Below are 25765 nucleotides of genomic sequence, written 5' to 3'. Positions count from 1 at the left end.
AGAAATAGATTTAAGGGACTAGATCTGATTGATAGAGTGCCTGATGAACTCTGGACGGAGGTTCATGACATTGTACAGGAGACAGGGACCAAGACCATCCCCATGGAAAAGAAATGCAAAAGAGCGAAATGGCTGTCTGAGGAGGCCTTACAAATAGCTGTGAAAAGAAGAGAGGCGAAAAGCAAAGGAGAAAAGGAAAGATATGAGCATCTGAATGCAGAGTTCCAAAGAATAGCAAGGAGAGATAAGAAAGACTTCCTCAGTGATCAATGCAAAGAAATAGAGGAAATCAACAGAACAGGAAAAACAAGAGATCTGTTCAAGAAAATTAGAGATTCCAAGGGAACATTTCATGCAAAGATGGGCTCGATAAAGGACAGAAATGGTATGGTCCTAACAGAAGCAGAAGATATTAAGAAGAGGTGGCAGGAATACACAGAAGAACTGTACAAAAAAGATCTTCACGACCAAGATAGTCACGATAACGTGATCACTGACCTAGAGCCAGCCATCTTGGAATGTGAAGTCAAGTGGGCCTTAGAAAGCATCACTACGAACAAAGCTAGTGGAGGTGATGGAATTCCAGTTGAGCTATTTCAAGCCTTGAAAGATGATGCTGTGAAAGTGCTGCACTCAATATGCCAGCAGATTTGGAAAACTCAGCAGTGGCCACAGGACTGAAAGAGGTCAGTCTTCATTCCAATACCAAAGAAAGGCAATGACAAAGAATGCTCAAACTACCACACAATTGCACTCATCTCACATGCTAGTAAAGTCATGCTCAAAATTCTCCAAACCAGGCTTCAGCAGTATGTAAACCGTGAACTCCCAGATGTTCAAGCAGGTTTTAGAAAAGGCAGAGGCACCAGAGATCAAATTGCCAACATCTGCTGGATCATGGAGAAAGCAAGAGAGTTTCAGAAAAACATCTATTTCTGCTTCATTGACTATGCCAAAGCCTTTGACTGTGTGGATCACAATAAACTGTGGAACATTCTGAAAGAGATGGGAATCCCAGACCACCTGACCTGCCTCTTGAGAAACCTGTATGCAGGTCAGGAAGCAACAGTTAGAACTGTACATGGAACAACAGACTGGTTCCAAATAGGAAAAGGTGTACGTCAAGGTTGTATATTGTCACCTTGCTTATTTAACTTATATGCAGAGTACATCATGAGGAACGCTGGGCTGGAAGAAGCACAAGCTGGAGTCAAGATTGCTGGGAGAAATATCAATAACCTCAGATATGCAGATGACACTACCCTTATGGCAGAAAGTGAAGAGGAACTCAAAAGCCTCTTGATGAAAGTGAAAGAGGAGAGTGAAAAAGTTGGCTTGAAGCTCAACATTCAGAAAACAAAGATCATGGCATCTGGTCCCATCACTTCATGGGAAATAGATGGAAAAACAGTGGCAACAGTGTCAGACTTTATTTTTTGGGGCTCCAAAATTACTGCAGATGCTGATTGCAGCCATGAAATTAAAAGACTCTTGCTCCTTGGAAGGAAAGTTATGACCAATCTTGATAGTATATTAAAAAGCAGAGACATTACTTTGCCAACCAAGGTCCGTCTAGTCAATGCAATGGTTTTCCCCGTGGTCATGTATGGATGTGAGAGTTGGACTGTGAAGAAAGCTGATCGCCGAAGAATCGATTCTTTTGAACTGTGGTGTTGGAGAAGACTCTTGAGAGTCCCTTATACTGCAAGGAGATCCAACCAGTCCATTCTAAAGGAGATCAATCCTGGATGTTCATTGGAGGGACTAATGCTAAAGCTGAAACTCCAATACTTTGGCCACCTCATGCGACGAGTTGACTCCCTGGAAAAGACTCTGATGCTAGGAAAGGTTGGGGGCGGGAGGAGAAGGGGACGACGGAGGATGAGATGGCTGGATGGCATCACCGACTCTGTGGACAGGAGTTTGAGTGTATTCCGGGAGTTGGTGATGGACACGGAGGCCTGGCGTGCTATGATTCAGGGGGTCGCGGAGAGTCGGACACGACTGAGCGACTGAACTGAACTGAACTGAACTGAACTGCCATTTCTTCCTCCCGGGGTTCTTCCTGATCATGGGATCAAACCCACATCTCCTGCATTTTCTTGCATTGGCAATTGGATTCTTTACCGCTGAGCCACCTGGGAAGCCTGAAAATGTAGCACTTATTATATATAAACTCATGAATGATCACTGCAATCTATGAGATATGTACTAGCAGTCTCCATTTTATAGTTGAGGAAATGAAGACCTGAGAGGTTAAGTAACTTCCGCAAGTTTACCAGCTAGTAAGTGGTGGAGCTGGTGTCCTAATCCAGGCTGTTTGATTCCATGTTCTTTTCCTAACCACTGTGCTTGACTGTCTCATCTCAATATTACTTTTTGCAATAGACTTACCGTTATCTTGACCTTAGAAATAATAAGTCAAAACTAAGAGTTGTTAGGTGAATTTCTAAAGCACAAGAATTACATATGCTAATTGAATCCTCTAAAAAGATACAAAGATTAAAGATCTATCTGTCTTTTTTAGAAGGCTAGTTGCCACAAAGGAAGATAATTTTGTAATTCCTAAGGGCTCTAAATGTCCCTCCTTTAATTGAGTTTTGTGATAGAAATGAATTATTTGACATCCTAGAGCATCTTCTGTGCTAATTTTAATAGCTGTAGTGACACAATTCTATCTTAAATTTTGTTAATTGATGAAAAGATATGGAGTTGTGTGCATATCTTGTTGATAGAAAATCATGCAAGAGAGTGATAATTAAACAGAAATCTTCTGTGGTCACTCAAATTTAAAAGGAAAAAAATAATTGATTTCTTATTTCCAGAATTACCAGGTGAATCCACAGAACAATTAGGTGCTGTTTTTACCACAACCTTATACCTGTGCCAAGGATATTTTGGAATGAGAAAAAAGACAAATGATCAAACCTAATTTTCCCTCTCCTAATGACCTGAAAATTGAAGTAACAGAAGTGCTACTTTAAAAAATAGCTTTAAAATGTGGTTGAGATCTAGAAGTTAGGCAAAGGCTATAAGCAGTTAAAATAATGGGGTATTTATTGTGTGGCATGTACAATAGGAAGGTCAGAAATCATTATTGGTGCTTGGGTTGTGACAGTCAGAAATGTTGGAGTGTGGGAACCACAGATACAATTGGATGTCAAAAGTCTTGGGACATGGAAATAAAAGTTAAAATATAAGAATCAAAACCTGTAGGAATTAGCACAAAATGGCATGATGAAGGTATCAGAGATTTTAACATCTATGAGTTGAGCTGTGGGGCTGAGGATGTGTGGGTTCTGGATGAGCTATGAAAATCAAGTGTGAAGCATGGAAGATGCAAATAGTCTAGTTATAATGAATTAGCATATGCTGGGTTAGACCTCCCATAGAAAACAATTACAAAAATAGGACAAATACACATAAATATACATATATACTTAACACTCATATTACATATACAACAACTATAAAGAAACAAATATATATTTAAATTATTTAACAATATTAAACAATAATTTGATATATATTAACAACTATGCTGCTGCTGCTACTGCTAAGTCACTTCAGTCGTGTCCGACTCTGTGTGACCCCATAGAAGGAGGCCCACCAGGCTCCCCCGTCCCTGGGATTCTCCAGGCAAGAACACCGGAGCGGGCTGCCATTTCCTTCTCCAATGTGTGAAAGTGAAAAGTGAAAGTGAAGTCGCTCAGTCGTGTCCAACCCTTAGCGACCCCACGGACTGCAGCCTACCAGGCTCCTCCATCCATGGGATTTTCTAGGCAAGAGTACTGGAGTGGCTTGCCATTGCTTTCTCCAACTAACAACTATACACAGATACATAGTCTGAAGATACTAGAGAACAACCAACAAAGGCAGGACATGTTTGGCTTTAATCCTTCAGAGCATGAAAGTACTAAGGACAAGATCCAGATTTAACGCAGCTCTTTTCATCACTTCCTCCCCCTCCAAAGAATTTTTCAGTTGGTACAAGGATTAACAGAGCTAAATGGACAGCAGCAATCGCATTAGGCTAGGAGCAGACAAGGGAGTCTGAGAACAAAAGGAGCTGAGATTTGAGGGACAAAGTTCTAGAGAGGAGCAAAGTGCAGAGATATGAGCCCCAAAATCTGTGTACAGATTTCCCTCAAATCATCAGTCAGTTCTTAAGATGTATACCTGTTGGGAGAGACTACGAAGCTTAGTAGAACAGCAGCATTTAAAGAGCTGAATAGAGATTTTAGCAGTTGCACAGAACTGGGGAGACAGGGATTAGTAGTTCAAGCCCATAGGATGAAGGTGTCTTAGTAAACATCCCAGGCTTTTAGCTGTAAGATCAATTGAGTACCATGACCTAGGAATAAGGGTAAAACTGAAACAAATCTGAATTTAAAAGCCTAAAGCCAAGTCTCAATAGGATTGAAGTGATCCTCTGGTATTCTATTTGCCTACTACAATAAAAATAAAAAACCTTCCATGGAGAAAGTTCATATTATCCAGAACTTCTACAGTTTTTCTTCCACACTGACATTCAATATGAAATCATGAGACAAGCTTAAAAAAAATAGGACCAAATTATAGAAGACAGGAGGACCCACATATTGACTCAGATACTGTAGATGTCAGATAGGGGCTTTAAATAATATCATTAAAATGTTCAAAAAAATAAAGGAATGATAAATTTCACCAGAACCTTTGAATCTATTCAAAGAATGGAAGGAAAGGTGGAACTGAAAATATTATAACTAAAATTAAGAATTCAATAGAGGGATTGTATACCAGCTCAGACACAGCAGAATAGAGTTTCTACTGACTCGGGTGAAAGGTCAGTAAAAAATATTCAGATGAAACCATGACAAGAAAAGAAGACAAAAATACAAAAAGGAGTATAAGAGACATGGAAAACTCTATAAAAGGTTTAACATACACGTAATTGGAATTCCACAAAGAGAAGCATGGGACAGAGAAGTTATTTAAAGACATACTGACCAAGAATTTTCAGAAATCAGTAAGAAAAAATCAGATATCATATTTAAGAAGCTTTATGAATCCCAAGCAGGAACACACACACACACACACACACACACTCAAAATGCTGAAGACCAAAAAGAAAGAGGAAAAATGTTAAAGCAGCCAGGGGTGGGAGAGGGAGACAAATTACCTTCAAAGGAGCAAAAATCAGACTGACAGCTAATTTCTGAATAGAAATAATGGCAATCGGTAATCAAGAGAAAGGCATTTTATAAGTGCAGAAAAAATTTTAATGTCAAAATAGAATTCTATACCCAGCAAAACTATCCTTTAAAAAAATGTACTTGAAATAAAGACATTTTCATGTTAATAAAAGCTGAGAGAATTAGCCACTAGTAAACCTAACCCTAACCTTCATTCCAATCCCGAAGAAAGGCAATGCCAAAGAATGCTCAAACTACCACACAATTGCACTCATCTCACACACTAGTAAAGTCATGCTCAAAATTCTCCAAGCCAGGCTTCAGCAGTATGTAAACCGTGAACTCCCAGATGTTCAAGCAGGTTTTAGAAAAGGCAGAGGCACCAGAGATCAAATTGCCAACATCTGCTGGATCATGGAGAAAGCAAGAGAGTTTCAGAAAAACATCTATTTCTGCTTCATTGACTATGCCAAAGCTTTTGACTGTGTGGATCACAATAAACTGTGGAACATTCTGAAAGAGATGGGAATCCCAGACCACCTGACCTGCCTCTTGAGAAACCTGTATGCAGGTCAGGAAGCAACAGTTAGAACTGTACATGGAACAACAGACTGGTTCCAAATAGGAAAAGGTGTACGTCAAGGTTGTATATTGTCACCTTGCTTATTTAACTTATATGCGGAGTACATCATGAGGAACGCTGGGCTGGAAGAAGCACAAGCTGGAATCAAGATTGCTGGGAGAAATATCAATAACCTCAGATATGCAGATGACACCACCCTTATGGCAGAAAGTGAAGAGGAACTCAAAAGCCTCTTGATGAAAGTGAAAGAGGAGAGTGAAAAGGTTGGCTTGAAGCTCAACATTCAGAAAACAAAGATCATGGCATCTGGTCCCATCACTTCATGGGAAATAGATGGAAAAACAGTGGAAACAGTGTCAGACTTTGTTTTTTTGGGCTCCAAAATCACTGCAGATGCTGATTGCAGCCATGAAATTAAAAGACGCTTACTCCTTGGAAGGAAAGTTATGACCAACCTAGATAGTATATTAAAAAGCAGAGACATTACTTTGCCAACCAAGGTCCGTCTAGTCAAGGCAATGGTTTTTCCCGTGGTCATGTATGGATGTGAGAGTTGGACTGTGAAGAAGGCTGATCGCCGAAGAATCGATGCTTTTGAACTGTGGTGTTGGAGAAGACTCTTGAGAGTCCCTTATACTGCAAGGAGATCCAATCAGTCCATTCTAGAGGAGATCAATCCTGGATGCTCATTGGAGGGACTGATGCTAAAGCTGAAACTGCAATACTTTGGCCACCTCATGCGACGAGTTGACTCCCTGGAAAAGACTCTGATGCTGGGAAAGGTTGGGGGCGGGAGGAGAAGGGGACGACGGAGAATGAGATGGCTGGATGGCATCACCGACTCTGTGGACATGAGTTTGAGTGATCTCCAGGAGTTGGTGATGGACAGGGAGGCCATGGGGTCGCGGAGAGTCGGACACGACTGAGCGACTGAACTGAACTGAACTGAACTGAACTGAAACCTGAACTATATGAGGTATTAAAGGAATTTTTCACTCTAAAGTACAATGACCCCAACTGTAAGTATCAAACTTCAAGAGAAAATGAAAAGCACTGGAAAGGAGTGACTTTGACCTACTTCTCAAATAAATTCTCATTTCAGTGGAATTATTTAGTAAAATGTAAGTTCATGTTAAATGAAATATACACAAAAATTAAGTGAACTAGAATTTTACAACTTGACAGTATATAGACACTGTCAGTTTAATTTTAACCAAAAGTTAAAAAAACCAGAAACCTGGGTTCTGGGAGTCTGGGACCAAGGATAGCAGTTGACATATAGGAGTCAATTAACAAGTGAGTGAGGAGACCAGAAAACCTGCCGCAATGGGGGTCAGAAGCCGTAGGCATAAGCTGCGCTCTAGGAGTTACGGGTCAGAGTCTGCGGGAGGTGCAGTCGGGACCCTCGGCTGGCAGTTGCGCTGGGGCGGTTGTGCCAGGGGCAGAGGTCTGACATCACCACCCACCTGAGGCAGTGGCCGTTGACTCGCGAGCGCGGCGGGGGAGGGGCGGTTTCGATCCCCGGCCCCGGGCCCCGCCCCGCCCCGCCCCGCCCCGCCCCGCCGGCCCCGCCCCGCCCGGGGCTTCGCGCGCCGCGGTCGCTGGGCTGAAGCGGCGAGCGAGCGAGCGGCGCAGGGACCCCGCGGGCGGCTGCGGCTTCGGTGGCGCCCGCCTCCGCTCCCTCCCCTCGGGCGCCCGGGGCGCTGACCGGCGCCGCCTCCCGGGAAGATGGCGCTGCACTTCCAGGTCAGTGCGCTCTGCGCCGCGGGTCCCCGCCCCGCCGCTCCGGGAGTCCGGCGGGACGCTGGGGTCTGGAGACTGAGGGCCGCGTCCGGCGACGGAGGCCGCGGGGCCGCCGGCCGCCGCGTCGGGGCCCGAGACCCCGTTCCTGGCCAGGGACCGGGCACTGGTCTGGGCTGCCCACCCCAGGCCCTGGCCCGAGGAGGGGGCGGCCCGAGCTCGGGGACGGCGAGTGGACGGGCAGGGGCTCGGCGGGCCGTCGCCCCTCGAGAGAGGTGCGGGTGCTGAGGACCGGCCGCGCGGGAGCCCGCCTTCCCGGCTGCCGCCGCACGGCGCGCACGGAGGTTCGGCGGCGCCCGAGCAGGTGGGAGCCCGGCAGCACCGGATCAGCCTTCCCGCCGCGGCTCCATCGTCAGCCTCCACGCAGTTCGGAGGGAGCTCGAGAGGGGCCCGGGTCCGCCGAAGGAGCGACTCTGCAGTTGGACTTGAATCGGCCAGAGCCGGCAGGGGCTCTGTTTGTGGGGAGTTGCTAAGGAGGGCTCTGCAGCAGCCGCGTTGCAGGAGGAAATCGGGTCAGGACGCGCACTGGGAGCGCAGAAACGGTCGGGATGGGATGCGGGCTGGAGGAAGGCTCAAATATTCAGATATTCTCGGGCACTTTGGCATATGCATCCAGTTATTTATTCAACAAACATTGTAGAGCCTCCTCGGCACCCACCCCGGCGCCCCCCCACCCCCACCCCCGGGTCTCAAGCACTGTGCAGAGTTCTGGGATAAAGAATTACATCATCTTAGCATCCTTGCCCTCATGAAATTCACAGATAATTACAGTAAATGTGAAAAATGATATGATAAAATTAATCACAGGATATCATGGGAATATTGAAAGGGGCAGTCAACTCTGTATGTGTGCTGGGAAGCAGTGAGGCAGAGGTGCTGTGCTTGTCAGGCAAGCTTTTTTGAGCTTTTGTTCATCCACTTACTGAGTTCCTACTTTGCTAGGTACTTAAAAGTCTCTCAAAACTTTATGATTTGTACAGTCAGGGAACTTGCAGTCTAGTGAATCTTGAAAGAACTGTAGGAGTTTCGCCGAGCAAAGAGAAAGGGAAGGGTAGAGGCAAAAGGACAGTGTGAGTCAAGTCAAAGAATTGTGGAAGAACATGGCACACTGGGGTAGTTAAGTCTGACTGGAGCTTAGGTTCATATGAAAGGCAAGGGAGGAGGGGAGGCTGTGGAGGCAGGAGATGACCTTGGAGAGATAGGCAATTTCATAACATGGTGGTAGTGTATCTAAGTGTCCCAACCCTTTGTAGACTTCTTTGGGCCCCCTGAGACTACAATGATTCATTACCTAATTATTGATTCTTCCAAAGGGTCCTTTCTTTTCAACCATCCATTCTCCTATCAGGTAATTGACAGCTCAGGAGATGGTAAGCCTGACACATTGTTTTGATTCTTTGCCATTGCTAAGGGTCTCCAGGTCAAAATAATGTTATTTATTACCACTTTAGTAAAAATGCCCTTTGGGAAATCTTCACTGGCAGAATCTCACAGGGAGGGCTTTGGGATTGTAAATAGGGAATCAGTTGTTCATAGTTCAGGTGTAAATCTTGAGGGCAATTAAAAACTATGGTGGAAGTTTGGAACGGTTCAGAATTGGAAAGATATGCATAATAGTAAATCACCCAGTCTGGAAGATTTCTTCATACTTTAGGTAGTGGTAGAAAAATTAGCTCCTAATACCAGAACTACCCAAATTGGTGTCTTTGGAATCTATTTCACAGCAGCTCTGGGCAGCTTAAAAGTGAAGTTGGACAAATGAAAGACCTGACAGTTTGAGGGGCCTGAAAAAACCTCTGAAACTTTTCAGTTTGAATTGTTTTCAGTATATGGATCTTGTTGTTACCCAATTAACTCAAGGAACATTTATTACTAATGATAACTGGTACCTGGCATTTGGAATTTTTCCATACTTGTAGATTTTGAGTCGTACAACTAGCTTGAGAGGTATGTATACAGTTGGCTTGTTGTATCTGTGAGTTTTGCATCACTGGATTCAACCAACTGTGGATTGAACATATTAAAGAAAAAATACAGAAAGTTTCAAAAAACTTGAATTTGCCACACCCTGGCAGCTATTTATATATCATTTACATTGAATTTTCAACTATTTATATAGCATTGATATTGTATTAGGTATGGGCTCCCCAGGTGGCGCAGTGGTAAAGAATCTGCCTGCCGACACAGGAGCTGCAGGAGACACTGGGTTCAATCCCTGGATGGGAAAGGTCCCCTGGAGGAGGAAATGGCAACCTACTCTAGTATTCATTCTTGAAAAATCCCATGGACAGAGGTGCCTGGTGGGCTACAGTCTACAGGGTTGCAAAGAGTAGGACGTGACTGAGCAGCTGAGCACACACACACACATGTATTAGGTATTAAAAGTATTATGAGATGATTTAAATTGATAGGGGTTATATGCAAATGCTGTGCCATTTTATATAAGGAATGAGCATCTTTGGTTTTGGTTATCTGCAGGGTGGCCTGGAACCAGTCCCCCTACTGTATGTGCATTCCGTTCCGTTCAGTCGCTTAGTCATGTCCGACTCTTTGCGACCCTGTGGACTGTAGCCTACCAGACTTCTCCGTCCATGGGATTCTCCAGGCAAGAGTACTGGAGTGGGTTACCATTTCCTTCTCCAGGGGATCTTCCCGACCCAGGGATCGAACCCGGGTCTTCCGCATTGGAGGCAGACGCTTTAACCTCTGAGCCACCAGGGAAAGACACTGAGTCTTAGAACAATTGTGACTTGCCCAAGGTTACAGAACTAGAGTAACCCTAGTAATTCATAATTCCATATTCTTTCATACCAGTATCTTGCAGTCATCTACCCAGCCAGGTAGTTGGTAAAAAATTATGCCATTTTGGTGTAAGTGGATTTGTGTAAGATGAGATTAGGTTACTACTTCACAATCTTTTTTCAAATTATGGCATACATAGAGAATTGGGTGGCCCATTGGCATGAACTACTCATAACTAAAAGCCTGGCTGCCTGAAGGGCAAGGGGATCAATATCCTAGACATTCCTATAATCCATTCAAGGCACGTGCATTCTGATTAGGAAGTTGTAAGTTAGGGTACTCTGTCCCAAAGGAAGAAATGAATCTGGATTGTCTTAGAGGAGACAGTCCAGGATAGTGGGCAAGGAAGAGAGGAAAGAGGTTTCTGGGATCAAGGAAGAGGTAGTCACTTTAGATTTCACAGAGGAATCTTAGAAAGAATTAGGAGGTAACATTAGAAAAACTTTAGGAGATGCCATTAGTTGATCTTTTTAGTTTTCCAGAGCCTGGGACTATAGTCATGCTTCTTAATACCCAGACAGGCTACTGTACCTGATTTGATCTAGCTATGATTATTAACAATTAGAATCATGAGGAGAAAGGGGTTTGGCAAAGATGGTCCTGGGGTGTGGAGTTGAATGGATGAAACTATAGACAAAAGACCAATGTGGTATTTTATAGTTAACTGATGAAACTATTTACAGTTTGTGTAGCTCTGCTATTTGCCAGGAGTTGGATCAAGCTTTCTCTTGTCCTTTCTATCTTAATCTTCATAGTTATTTTGGAAGGTGGTTTTGAAACCTGTAGTTTCAAAAGTGAGGTTTAGAAAGGTTAGATAATTTGCTTGAGTTCACTTTAATAATAGTGACCTTTTTAATAGTTGGACAAATTCCAGGCTTCCGCAGTGATTCCAGAAGAAACCCCTAAAGAAATACAGGGCACTGTAGGCCACAGTTGTAAAATACTGTTCTGTTGGTCTACTGTCTATGAATATCATGTAGAGGTGTTGACTGTGAGTCTTTATTTTAAAGGAATTGGTAGGACTTTATGATAGTTTGTTATATACTTGGCATTAGCTAAACTGTAATGTTTGAGGGCACAGTTTGCAAGACTACCCTCACTACTGACGCCACTTGCATATTTGGGAGTTTCCCAGTGCCATTCTCAGGTTTAACAGAAGGACTCACATTATTCATTGAAATCTATCATACCCAAGTTTATTATTGGGAAAGTACACATAATAAATTGATTGAAAGAGAGGTGCATAGGGCAGACTCTGGGAGCATTCCGAAACAAAGCTCTTTGGTCCTCAGGGCATGTTACTCTCCCATCATATATGTGTGGCAGTAAGCACTGAGTCGGAGAAGGCAATGGCAAGCCACTCCAGTACTCTTGCCTAGAAAATCCCATGGATGGAGGAGCCTGGTAGGCTGCCGTCCGTGGGGTCGCTAAGGGTCGGACACGACTGAACGACTTCACTTTCACTTTTCACTTTCACATATTGGAGAAGGAAATTGCAACCCACTCCAGTGTTCTTGCCTGGAGAATCCCAGGGACAGGGGAGCCTGGTGGGCTTCCGTCTATGGGGTCACACAGAGTTGGACATGACTGAAGTGACTTAGCAGCAGCAGCAGCAGCAGCAAGCCCTGAGTATTGCCAATCAGGGAAGCATAACCTGAGCTTTGAGTTCCAGAATTTTTGTTGGGGCTTCTTTATGTAGTTGTGATTGGTTGGGTGCCACATGATTGACCTGAGTGTTTAGGTCAAATGGAACCATGCCATCTAAAGTCCTCACCCTAGGGCTGGTGGCTGAGTGGTAAAGAACCTGCCTGCCAGTGCGGGAGATGCAGGTTGGATCCCTGGTCTGGGATCCCCATGTGATGGAGCCGCTAAGCCAGTGTGCCACAGCTATTGAGCTGGTACGCAGGAGCCTGGGAACTGCAACTACTAAACCCATGTGCCACAACTGCTGAAGCTCAGGCGCGTCCCTGGTGGCTCAGACGGTAAAGCATCTGTCTGCAATGCAGGTGACCCGGGTTCGATCCCTGGGTTGGGAAGATCCCCTGGTGAAGGAAATGGCAGCCCACTCCAGTATTCTTGCTGGAAAATCCCATGGATGGCGGAGCCTGGTAGGCTATAATCCATGGGTTCACAAAGAGTCGGACACGACTGAGCCACTTCACTACACTTCACACCTACTGAAGCTGACTCCCCCTAGACCCTGTGCTCTGCAACAAGAGAAGCCGCTTCAACGAGAAGCCTGCGCACTGCAACAGAGTAACCCCCGCTCTCTGCAGCTAGAGGAAGCCCACACATCAATGAAAACACAACACAGCCAAAAATAAATAAAAAGAAAAAAAAAGTCCTCACCCTAAAACACCTTTGGTATTTTTGGTGTGGTCAGCCACCAGTTTAAGACTGTGGGGTGTGGCCTACTGTCCCTGCCCCCAGGTCTGAACAAAAGCATTCCTATCATAAACCTGGATGGCATCACCGACTCTGTGGACATGAGTTTGAGTGTACTCCGGGAGTTGGTGATGGACAGGGAGGCCTGGCGTGCTATGATTCATGGGGTCGCGGAGAGTCGGACACGACTGAGCGACTGATTTCTGATCTCTGTCTCTGATCATAAACCTAGATTACCTCCCAGAATCTGAGGGCAAAGGCAAGACTTTTCTTTGGGCAAGACCAAACTCTTTAACTATATACGAGGGACCCTGGTGGCTCAGAGGTTAAAGCGTCTGCCTCCAATGCGGGAGACCCGGGTTCGATCCCTGGGTCGGGAAGATCCCCTGGAGAAGGAAACGGTAACCCACTCCAGTATTCTTACCTGGAGAATCCCATGGACGGAGAAGCCTGGTAGGCTACAGTCCACGGGGTCGCAAAGAGTCGACACGACTGAGTGACAGAACGGAACGGAAGGAGAAGGAAACATTAAGATTGTAAATCTAAATTCTGGTCTACACCTCTGAAACAAAGGGACTCTTACTTAATGTGAAAATCTGTGGAAAATATGTTCAATTCAGTTTCTGACATGTTGGGGCTGTTTTCAACATCTTCCTGGATTTCCAAGAAGAAGAAATTTATAGGTAAATATAAAGATGGTGAACAGACAAGGTTGAAAGTATGGACTAGGATGTCATCTGCAGGTTGATGATGACTAAAGTAAAAGGTCAGCCACTGTTTCCCCATCTATTTGCCATGAAGTGATGGGACCAGATGCCATGATCTTAGCTTTCTGAATGTTGAGCTTTAAGCCAACTTTTTCACTCTCCTCTTTCACTTTCATCAAGAGGCTCTTTAGTTCTTCTTCACTTGGCTGCCATAAGGGTGGTGTCATCTGCATATCTGAGGTTATTGGGATTTCTTCCAGCAATCTTGATTCCAGCTTGTGCTTCATCCAGTCCAGTGTTTCTCATGATGTGCTCTGCGTATAAGTTAAATAAGCAGAGTGACAATATACAGCCTTGAAGCACTCCTTTTCATATTTGGAACCAGTCTGTGTCAGTTCTAGCTGTTGCTTCCTGACCTGCATACAGATTTCTCAAGAGGCAGGTCAGGTGGACTGGTATTCCCATCTCTTTAAGAATTTTCCACAGTTTTTTGTGATTGACACATTCAAAGGCTTTGGCATAGTTAGTAAAGCAGAAGTAGATGTTTTTCTGTTTTTGCTTTTTCGATGATCCAGTGGATGTTGGCAATTCGATCTCTGGTTCCTCTGCCTTTTCTAAAACCAGCCTAAATATCTGGAATTTCACGGTTCACGTATTGCTGAAGCTTGGAGAATTTTGAGCATTACTTTACTAGTGTGTGAGATGAGTGCAGTTGTATGGTGGTTTGAGCATTCTTTGGCATTGCCTTTCTTTGGGATTGGAATGAAAACTGACCTTTTCCAGTCCTGTGGCCACTGCAGACGGTGACTGCAGCCATGAAATTAAAAGACGCTTACTCCTTGGAAGGAAAGTTATGACCAACCTAGACAGCATATTAAGAAGCAGAGACATTACTTTGCCAACAAAGGTCCGTCTTGTCAAGGCTATGGTTTTTCCACTGGTCATGTAAGGATGTGACAGTCAGACTGTAAAGAAAGCTGAGTGCTGAAGAATTGATGCTTTTGAACTGTGGTGGTGGAGAAGACTCTTGAGAGTCCCTTGGACTGCAAGGAGATCCAACCAGTCCATCCTAAAGGAGATCAATCCTGGGTGTTCATTGGAAAGACTGATGCTAAAGCTGAAACTCCAATACTTTGGCCACCTGATGCAAAGAGTTGACTCATTTGAAAAGACCCTGATGCTGGGAAAGACTGAAGGCAGGAGGAGAAGGGGACAACAGAGGTTGAGATGGTTGGATGGCATCACCAACTCAATAAACATGAGTTTGGGTAAACTCTGGGAGTTGGTGATGGACAGGGAGGCCTGGAGTGCTGTGGTCCATGGGGTTGTGAAGAGTCGGACACGACTAAACAACTGAACTAAACTGAACTGAAAGTGAAAAGTGGTAAGATGGCGGAGTGTTGAGACTACATGTGGTTGGGTCTATAGATTTGTATGTGGCTCAGAATTGACCGTTTGCTCTATTTGAGCTGTATGTATACACACACACACACATGTATTTGATTGCTCAGCCTCAGGGTTTTTTTTTGTCTGTAAAATAGATATGCTAAAATACGTAATTTACAGGAGTCTACTTTTTTGGATTGGTTTAAAAAATAGAAGATGAAAATACTTTTGTAAACTATAAAACACTAAAACAAATATGATTCAATTCATTGTAGAAGGAAAAGTTCTAAGAGGTCCAGAAATAAGCCTTCGGGTGCTCAGGAAAAGTTAATAAAGGGAGCAAAAAACAAAGAGTTTGTGGGAAATGAGTAATTGTAAGATAAAGCCACTTTATTAATGGCAGTTAAGAGGTTTAATTCCAGAAGGCAGGAAAGATTCAGGGAAGTAATTGAAAGGAATTTAAATTTAATTGAGGTGGGATTTTTGTAGGTCATCAATTCATTGTTTTATTATTAGGGAACATTTTTCTCTAGAACAAAAGAAAAAACCCTTCTTTTTTTCAGCTTTCTTGAGGTTTTCTTGTTATTGTTTAGTGGCTAAGTTGTGTCCAACGCTTTTGTGACTCCATGGACTGTAAGTCACAGGCTTCTCTGCCCATGGGATTTCCCAGGCAAAAATACCATTTCCTTCTCCTTCTTGAAGTTTACTTGACAAATAATAGATCACACATATTGGGTGAATTTTGACATAGGGTATAACTGTGAAACCATCACTGAAATTAAGATAATGAAGATATCTATCCCCCACAAACTTCCTTATACCCCTTTATAATCCCACCTTGCTGTTTCCCTATGCTTCCGTGTCCTCCCACTCTCTCCCCCCCCAGCCTGAAACCACTGATCTGCTTTCTTTTACTACAGAATCACACAATATATACTCTTCTTTTGTCTTGCTTCTTTTACCTATTGATGGATACACAATGAGAGTTACTGTATAGAAAGAAGTTGCATCATCTAGGGGTTAATTGTATGTCAGGTACAAAGGGCAGAAATGAGTCCAGAATAACTTGGAAGATCCTTATTTAGAGTGTAGGCAGGATTATATCATTGTCTCCTAGGCTATGGAAATTGGGTACTGTCCTTGTATGTTTGATAGTAAATCTATGGGAGTTAGGTCATGTCCAGTGCTACTTGTTATTTATTTATATGGGCTTCTAATGTTGATATGAAGCCCAGTAGAAAATTTAATAACTCAAACCCAATTTGTCAACACATTGAGAAGGGATCCATTTCTCTGAGGCATGCTTATGTTAACCATATTCTCAGACATCACTGTAAAACTAAGATGCAGTTTATCAGTTCACCATGAAAAGTGAAGTCTCTCTTTATAGACAGAATCTCTGTGAAATCAAATGCTAATCAGAAGATTGCTTAGTCGCTCAGCAGTCATCACATTATGAGTTTAACTGTATGAAATGTACACATAATGCTTTTCCAACAGGGTTAGGATTTTTGTGTATGTATCCTTTTCTCTAAAATTGATTTCATATGCCATGCATTTATTTAATTGTTATCATTACAGAGAAAGAATAACTTGATTTTTTTTTTCCCCTTTGTTTCAGTCTTAGGAGAAAGTTCAAACCTTTACCCTTTTATCTTGCACTGCCCTTCAATGGTTAATAATTAGAAAGGCATTTGGGAAAAAAAGGTCATTGATAACATTGTTGATGTAAACAAGTCTGTGTTGGAGTTCTCTAAATCAGTATAGCAAAAAGGACAAAATTCCAGAACTTTTCCATATTTACTTAGATATCCTTGAATTGATTAATATTAATGTTTATGTTTCCTGGGGCTGTTGTGACAAATTACCACAAACTGGGTGAGTTAAGAAAATGAAAATTTATTCTTTTGTAGGTATGGAAGCCAGAAGTCTGAAATTAATGTGTTGACAGGATTGGTCTCTTCTTGGAGCCCTTGAGGGAGAAACTGTTCCATACTTTGCCCCTATGTTCTGATAGCTTCTTGCAGTTCTTGGTGGTCCTTGGCTTGTATCTATCTATCTGTCTATCTATCTATCTGTCTATCACCCCAGTCTTTGCTTCATCCTTCCTAAGACCTATTTACTGTGTCTCTGCACCTCAAATGTCCCTCTCTCTTTTATGAATGACTGGATTTAGAGCCTGCCCTAAATCCCTCGGTTTGATCTCATCCCTCCATCCTTAATTTAAGGATTTACAAAGACTTTATTTCCAAATATTTCAAAGGTATTGGGGGTTAGGACTTGTATATCTTTTAGGAGGATATAGTTCCATCCACTACAATACTATTATTAGGTAATACTAGTAATAGACAACTAATCTTTATAGGGCGTAAATTGTGCTAGAAGCTATGTGGCCCTAGCTCATTTAATTCTCCCAGCAAACCTATGAGGTATATGTTATTATCAGTCTCACTTATTGCTGGCTTTTGTTTTTCAGTTGTTAGATTTTGTCACTGTTTCTGGCTTCATTTTTTTACACTCAGAGTCTGCTTCTTCAGAGACTAGACCTATTGATGTGTAGTTGAATGCATGATAGCAGGATCAGTTTATCATTAAATTATTTTGGGTGTTATCAGCTTGAAAAATTCAGCCCTTTAAATTTATTAGATGAAGGAAAATACTTCTGAGGTGGATCATGAGTCACAAGAGGGAAAATGGTAGCGCTTTTCATTTTTGTGTTTCTTTCCTTTGGAGGAAACATGAGAATTCATATGTATTCATGAAGCATACGTTTTCTACACATTTTAGTGTTGTAAACAGTATGTAATAGCACTTTTAGGTCTTGTTGGGAAAATCCAAGTAGAGGAAGTGTTTAAAATGTGGTTCATTTGAGGTCCTTTATCTTAATTATCTATTGAAACCTTTCTTTTGTACTTTTATTTTCACTATAGCAGAGAACTCTCTAGTCTGGGCTGTTGCGCTCTGGCCTGGATAAAGAAGTGGAAAATGCTGTAAAGAAACAAGGAGCGAGAACTGTATAGAATAAAGGGAGTTAGAGGAGGTTTCATTCAGTGTCTCTTATGTATTCCTGTTGTTGTTTAGTCACTAAGTTGTATCTGACGCCGTGACCCCACGGACTGCAGTGTGCCAGGCTTCTCTGTCCTTCACCATCTCCCAGACTTTGCTCAGACTCATGTTCACTGAGTTGGTGATGCTCTTCAACTTTCTCATCCTCTGTAGCCTTCTTCTGTTCTTCTTATTTGGCAAAGGTATATGCACCTGAGGGAATGCTTAGACTAGTGTAGCTGTAAGACTGCTACATAAAAATTCAGGCCAGAAAGGAGTAAATAAATGGCATTGCTTATGAATATCCCATTACTTTCATATGCCTACCTGACATTAAAATCTGTGCCAATTTTTTTGACCTCTGAAGAATAATTCTGTAAGTTCAAACTGAAGTAGTTTTAGTAGGATGCCTTTAGCAAAAATTCTCTAAAGCTGAGAGGAATGCAGAACTCATTTACAAAATTTTCTTTCCGATTTTATCCATGAATCCTGTATCTTCTGATGAGATTATATTTATAAATGAATGAGTGATTACGGAATGAATTGTTCTTTTTTTATTTTTAAAATTGTTTATCCTCCATCTATATTTTTATACAGTTTTTAAAGGTTAAAGTTATTACACAACATTGACTATCTTGCCTCTGGTTACAGTGCATCGTACCTGTCTTACACCCAGTAGTGTGCCTCCCACTCCCCAAGCCCTGTATTGCCTCTTTCCACCCTCCCTCCACAGGTAACCACAAGTTAGTTTTCTATATCTGTGAATCTGTTTCTTTTTTTGATATATTAACTAGTTTGTTGTGTTTTTTAGATTCTGCATATATAAGTGATATCACACACTATTTGTCTTCCTCTCCTCTGACTTATTTCACTTAGCATAATGCCCTCCAGTTTGGTGAAAGAATCCACCTGTAATGCAGGAGACCCAGTTCGATTCCTGGGTTGGGAAGATCTGCTGGAGAGGGGCTAGGCTACTGACTCCAGTGTTCTTGGGCTTCCCTTGTAGCTCAGATGGTAAAGAATCTGCCTGCAATGTGGGAGACTTGGGTTCGATCCCTGGGTTAGGAAGATCCCCTGGGGAGAAGGGAAAGGCTACCCACTCCAGTATTCTGGCCTGGAGAATTCCAGGGACTGTATAGTCCATGGGGTCGCAAAGAGGCAGACACGACTGAGCGACTTTCAATGCCTTCCAAGTCCATCCATGCTGCTGTAAATGGCAAAATTTCATTCTTTTTTATGGTTGAGGATTCTGTTGGTATGCCAAACCACTTCAGTATTCTTGCCTTGAGAATCCCATGAACAGTATGAAAAGGCAAAAAGATATGCCACTGAAAGATGGTCTCCAGGTCAGTAGGTGCACAATACCCTGCTGGAGAAGAGTGGAAAAATAATTCCAGAAAGAATGGAGAGATGGAGCCAAAGCAAAAACAGCACCCAGTTGTGAATGTGACGGGTGACGGAAGTAAAGTCTGATGCTATAAAGAACAATATCGCATACGAACCTGGAATGTTAGGTCCGTGAATCATGGTAAATTGGAAGTCAAACAGAAGATGATGGCAAGAGTAAACATCGACATTTTAGGAATGAGTGAACTAAAAGTGGACTGGAATGGGCAAATTTAACTCAGATGACCATTATATCTACTACTGTGGGTAAGAATCCCTTAGGAGAAATGGAGTAGCCCTCATAATCAACAAAAGAGTCTGAAATGCAGTACTTGGGTGCAGTCTCAAAAATGACAGAATGATCTTTGTATGTTTCCAAGGCAAACCATTCAGTATCACAGTATTCCAAGCCTATGTCCCAACCAGTAATGCTGAAGAAGCTGAAGTTGAACGGTTCTATGAAGATGTACAAGACCTAGAACTGATACCCAAAAAACTTGTCTTCTTAGTTATCGGGGACTGGAATGCAAAAATAGGAAGTTAGAGATACCTGGAAAAGCAGGCAAATTTGGCTTTGGAGTACAAAATGAAGCAGGGCAAAGGCTAATAGAGTTTTGCCAAGAGAATGCACTGGTCATAGCAAACACCCTCTTCCAACAGCAGAAGAGACCACTCTAAACATGGACATCACCACATGGTCAATACTAAAATCAGATTGATTATATTCTTTATAGCCAAAGATGGAGAAGCTCTATACAGTCAGCGAAAACAAGACCAGGAGCTGACTATGGCTCAGAACATGAACTCTTTATTGCAAAATTCAGACTTGAATGGAAGAAAGTAGGAAAAACCACTAGACCATTCAGGTATGATCTAAATCAAATCCCATACAATTATACAGTGAAAGTGACAAATTCCAGGGATCAGATCTGATAGAGTGCCTGAAGAACTATGGACAGAGGTTCGTGACATTGTATAGAAAGCAGTGATCAAGACTATCCCCAAGAAAAAGAAATGCAAAAAGGCAAAATGATTGTCTGAGGAGGCCTTACAAATAGCTGAGAAAAGAAGAGAAGCTAAAGGCGAAGAAGAAAAGGAAAGATATACCCATGTGAATGCCGAGTTGCAAAGAATAGCAAGGAGAGATAAGAAAGCCTTCCTTGGTGATCAGTGCAAAGAAGTAGAGGAAAACAATAGAATGGGAAAGACTAGAGATCTCTTCAAGAAAATTAGAGATACCAAGGCAACATTCCATGGAAAGATATGCACAATAAAGGACTGAAACGGTATGGACCTAACAGAAGCAGAAGATATTAAAGAGGTGGCAGGAATACTCAGAAGAACTATACAAAAAAGATCTTCACGACCCAGATAATCACAATGGTGTGTTCACTCACCAGGAGCCAGACATTTTGGAACGCGAAGTCAAGTGGGCCTTAGGAGGCATCACTACTACCAAAACTAGTGGAGGTGATGGAATTCCAGCTGAGCTATTTCAAATCCTAAAGGATGATGCTGTGAAAACACTGCACTCAGTATGCCAGCAAATTTGGAAAACTCAGCAGTGGCCAGGACTGGAAAAGGTCAGTTTTCATTCCAATCTCAAAGAAAGGCATGCCAAAGAATTCTCAAACTACCTCATGATTGCACTCATCTCACACGTTAGCAAAGTAATGCTCAAAATTCTCTAAGCCAGGCTTTAGCAGTATGTGAACCGTGAACTTCCAGATGTTCAAGCTGGATTTAGAAAAGGCAGAGGAACCATAGATCAAATTGCCAGCATACTTTGGATCATCAAAAAAGCAAGAGTTCCAAAAAAACATCTACTTCTGCTTTATTGATTATGCCAATGCCTTTGACTGTGTGGATCACAACAAACTGGAAAATTCTTAAAGAGATGGGAATACCAGACCACCTGAGCTGCCTCCTGAGAAATCTATATGCAGGTCAAGAAGCAACAGAACTGGACATGGAACAACAGACTGGTTCCAAATTGGGAAAGGATACATCAAGGCTGTGTGTTGTCACACTGCTTATTTAACTTCTATGCAGAGTGCATCATGCAAAATGCTGGGCTGGATGAAGCACAAGTTGGAATCAAGATTGCCGGGAGAAGTATCAATAATCTCAGATCTGCAGATGACACCACTCTTATGGCAGAAAATGAAGAGGAACTAAAGAGTCTCTTGATAAAGGTGAAAAAGGAGAGAAATCTGACTTAAAACTCAACATTCAGAAAACTAAGATCATGTCTTCTGGTCTCATCACTTTATGGCAAATAGATGGGGAAACAGTGACAGTGTTTATTTTGGGGGGCTCCAAAATCACTGCAGATGGTAACTTCAGCCATGAAATTAAAGACGCTTACTCCTTGGAAGAAAAGTTATGACCAACCTAGATAGCGTATTAAAAAGCAGAGACATTACTTTGCCAACAAAGGTCTGTCTAGTCAAGGCTATGATTCTTCCAGTAGTCATGTGTGGATGTGAGAGTTGGACTATAAAGAAAGCTGAGTGCTGAAGAATTGATGCTTTTGAATTGTGGTGTTGGAAAAGACTCTTGAGAGTTCCTTGGACTGCAAGGAGATCCAACCAGTAAATCCTAAAGGAAATCAATCCTGAATATTCATTGGAAGTTCTGATGTTGAAGCTGAAACTTCAATACTTTGGCCACTTGATGCGAAGAGCTGACTCATTGGAAAAGACCCTGATACTGGGAAAGATTGAAGGCGGGAGGAGAAGGGGATGACAGAGGATGAGATGGTTGGATGGCATCACCAACTCAATGGACATGAGTTTGAAGAAGCTCCAGGATTTGGTGATGGACAGGGAAGCCTGGCACGCTGCAGTCCATGAGCTGCAAGGAGTTGGACACGACTGAGTGACTGAACTGATGCATGTGTTTGTGTGTATACCACATCTTCTTGATTCATTCATCGTTGGTGAACACTTAGGTTTATTCCATATCTTGGCAGCTGTAAATCATGCTGTGAACATTGTGGTGCATGTAGCTTTTCAAATTAATGTTTTTAGGTTTTTTTTGATATATATCCTGTTTTTTTGCTGGGTCATATGGTTCTATTTTAGTTTTTTGAGGAACCTCCCTACTGTTACCAAAGTGGCTACACTACATTCCCACCAACAATGTATGAGGGTTCCCTTTTCTCCACATTTTTGCCAGTATTTGTTATTTGTGTTCTTTCTTTCCTTGTATTTGTAACATAGAATCTGCAACATGATAGCTGGCTGTAAGTAACATGAGGTTAAGTCATAGTTCCTGAGAATCATGCCAGACTTCACCTGCAGCACTATGAGTCATTAGTTTAGAAGACCCACATCAGTGTATGTTTATATCTTTTTTATATAGATGGAGCCCTTGAAATTGTTACAGTCTGAAAAAGAATGTAGATTGACATAATGTCTGCAACTTGCACGTGGTAGTTCCCCTCACCCATCTCTTTCATATCTCCTCCTTGCTGTTTACCAGTCATACTGATCTTTTAGTGCCTTGAGATGATTACTCATACTGATCTTTTAGTGCCTTGAGATGATTACGCTCTATTCTGGACCCCAGAAAATGCTGTTTCTTTGTCTGGACTCTTTTCTGTCTCATATGACTGGTCCTTTCTGGTCACTGTAGATGTTACCACTTTAGGCATGCCTTTTTAAACTCCTTGGATTAGGCAAGTCCCCCTCTTTCTGTACTTATTTTCCATCACAGAACTATCAATTTAAATTTAAATAATTTAGCGCTAGGAGATTTGCCTTTCTTTTGTTCAACATTTTAACCCCTAGTAAGTAGAAGCAGCTCAGTAAGCATTTATTGACTTGATGAGTACATGCATGATACTTACATCTCTTGTTTCCTGTGATTAACATATTTATCTTATTTTTTTCCCCACTCAATTAAAATGTTAATTTTTTTTCTTCTCAAGAGCTTGGCTGAATTGGAAGCATTGTGTACTCATCTCTACATAGGGACTGATCTTACACAAAGAATAGAGGCTGAGAAAGCACTCCTGGAACTTATTGACAGCCCAGAATGTCTCAGCAAGTGTCAACTTTTATTAGAACAAGGAACAGTAAGTATTTGATAATAGCAATTAACAATGAAAGATTGGTAGGTATATGTCAGTGTTAATCAATGCATGTAGGTTAGCAGTGTAGGTTAACTGATAGGTATTACCACATGTCTTTTTACTGCGGTTTATTGGACTGTCAAAGAATTGGAATGCCTTGAAAATTTAGGAAAGATCCCAGGAGGTAGAAATAGCTTGAATCGAAATACTTTCTTGATTCTTCTTGGTCCCCTTTTAAGTCTTCTATCAGTGGTAAAAGTTATATTTTAAAAAAGTTGAAATTAAAACGTCTAGGTGGAAGAAGCAGATTATAATTAACTCTGAAATGTGAAGGAATGATTCAGAGGAATGCTGATTACTTCTTGCCTTCCTGTCTTGTAGAGTTTCATAGCCATTCATTCAGCATCATTTAGCAAATATTTAATTGTAAAAGCAGGCACTGTACTGCCTACTTGCTTTATTTACATGCATTAAAGTAACTCATAGTTTATCTGAGAAGGCATAGATGTTTAAATAAAGAGCTGTGGAATGATATGGTAAGCACTATAGTAAGAGGTTGTAGAGCAGAGGTCGAAAAAAGGAGACTTTTTCTGTAAAGGGCCAGATTGTAAATATTTCAGTCTTTATGGACCAAGATGAAAAATCAAGGATGTTTTGTAAATATGCCTATCAGAAGAGAGAAGAAAATTTCCATGAAGTTTTATTGATGAAATTTAAAATAATTATAATTGAGTACAATTTTTTGTAGTGTAAATTTACTGATGAAAATAATTGAATTATTCTTTTAGGGATAACATTTTGCTTAATTGAGGTTCAGAGTTGGTATTTCCTGTCATTAGCATTGATTGCAAATGTCCATATGTTAATACTTATTTGTAAAGAGATTTTGCAAATTTCATCTTTAAAAATGTCTTTACACACAGATAAGTACTACCAAGTATTGATATCAGTTTATGAGCATATGATTTTAATTAAGCGTATTCATCACTTAGATGGCATGTATAAAACTGCATTAAAATTTCTCTTAATATTTGCCTTTTGGGATGTGATCATTTTCTAGATTAATCACTTCCAGTTGAAGGTTAGGTGGAGGTGCCTGAATTACTCAGTTAAATGGAAGCACTGTTTGCCTTTTATACAATTTTGTAACGTTAGGTTGAATTTATTGAGATTTTTATCAAGTTTGTAGCAAAAACTAATTTCAAAAGCCATATAATATTTAATAATAGTGGATTAAGATGGTTCTTCTCATTCGGAAAATTTTCAGTCTTGATCCTGAGCCAAAAAAAAAAAAATTGCAGTAAGACTTGCCCTGCCAGTAGCCTGGCAGTGGTAGTCAGAATTCTAAGCTTATGTTTCTGATAGAAATTGTCAGAACTGAAGATGAAGATGAATTCATGAAAGTGAATTAAAACCCACTGTTAATACCATTGATTCATTAACACATGATAGATTCAAATATTTACTACGAAGTGTCTACTGATGCATAATAAGATGAATAACCAGACTCTAGACTCTTACGTTTTTACAAGCTTTGTAAATTTGTCCAGCTAAGCCTTTTCTGTTCCATATATTTTTACCACTGCTTGTGACACATTTTAGCAACCACTTTAAGTTGTACAAATTAGTATTTTCTCAACTTCTTTGAAAATATTCTGCCCAGTAGTTTCATACAGAGTCTTCATGAAGATTAATTCTTTAGTCGCTTCAAACTTAGCATTGGGTTCTGGAATAAGCAGATCATATTGATAACAGAATGAGCTGTACATGTTGATAACATCTGTCAACTCATAAAGAACTAAGGAGAGCCTCCAAATCTTTCACCTGGTTTGAAATTGAATTTGGTGTTGCTCTGTTGTTTTCAACTGTCCGGGCCTTATTCTCATTGAAAGTCTGAAATTCATTTTTTCTGCATGTGTAACTTTGGCTACTGAAAATAATGGTGATTTAATTAACTCTTTGTTGGTAAGTGGCTTTTCTTACTTGGCTAACAAGTAAGCAATTTCAAAACTTAACATTGGTTGTAGTCTTTATTTTTTTGTGGAAAAATTTCAGTGTGATATATATTCTATTTAACATTTTCTCCTTTTTCTGACTTGATTCCCTGGGAGTTAGGAATAGTGGCAGGAGTACCTAGTCTGATATTGTCAGCATATATTGTATTCTTTTAGGACAGCCTGGAGAATCCCAGGGACGGGGGAGCCTGGTTGGGCTGCCGTCTATGGGGTCGCACAGAGTCGGACACGACTGAAGCGACTTAGCAGCAGCAGCAGCAGTGCCATTGCATGGAAAGCTCATTGCTTTGCCGTCTAATTCAGTAACAAAATAGTCCACATATCGCTGTGCCTTAAAAGTTAAACATTTGAAGGCTACTCCTGTCTTTTCTTGTTTTGACATGACAGATGTGTGCTGGTAATAA

At 41.6% G+C, this 25765-nt stretch overlaps 2 protein-coding genes across 6 annotated transcripts in view; both read left to right on the top strand.

The window, feature by feature from the left end:
* The first annotated feature begins 7375 nt into the window (after positions 1 to 7375).
* Positions 7376 to 25765, top strand: part of RANBP17 (RAN binding protein 17) — a 372874-nt gene continuing 354484 nt past the window's right edge. For 4 of the 5 annotated variants that reach the window (XM_055421802.2, XM_055421801.2, XM_088827772.1 and 1 more), the window contains exons 1-2: positions 7376 to 7503; positions 23203 to 23349. In XM_055421802.2, the coding sequence (XP_055277777.2) occupies positions 7486 to 7503; positions 23203 to 23349 (165 nt within the window). In that variant the 5' untranslated portion in view covers positions 7376 to 7485. The remainder of the gene's footprint in view (positions 7504 to 23202; positions 23350 to 25765) is intronic. The other variant, XM_088827773.1, reaches the window with a different exon arrangement.
* LOC148775020 (uncharacterized) lies at positions 7580 to 9956 on the top strand (the record flags this gene model as incomplete). Its single annotated transcript, XM_088845555.1, has 1 exon — positions 7580 to 9956. A coding segment is annotated over one exon (618 nt), but the record flags the coding sequence as incomplete, so codon positions are not given.

Source organism: Moschus berezovskii, chromosome 18 (assembly GCF_049115385.1).
Source record: "Moschus berezovskii isolate FMDL1 chromosome 18, NW_MosBer_1.0, whole genome shotgun sequence".
Taxonomy (NCBI): Eukaryota; Metazoa; Chordata; class Mammalia; order Artiodactyla; family Moschidae; genus Moschus; species Moschus berezovskii.
This window is presented reverse-complemented; position numbering and strand designations above follow the sequence as displayed.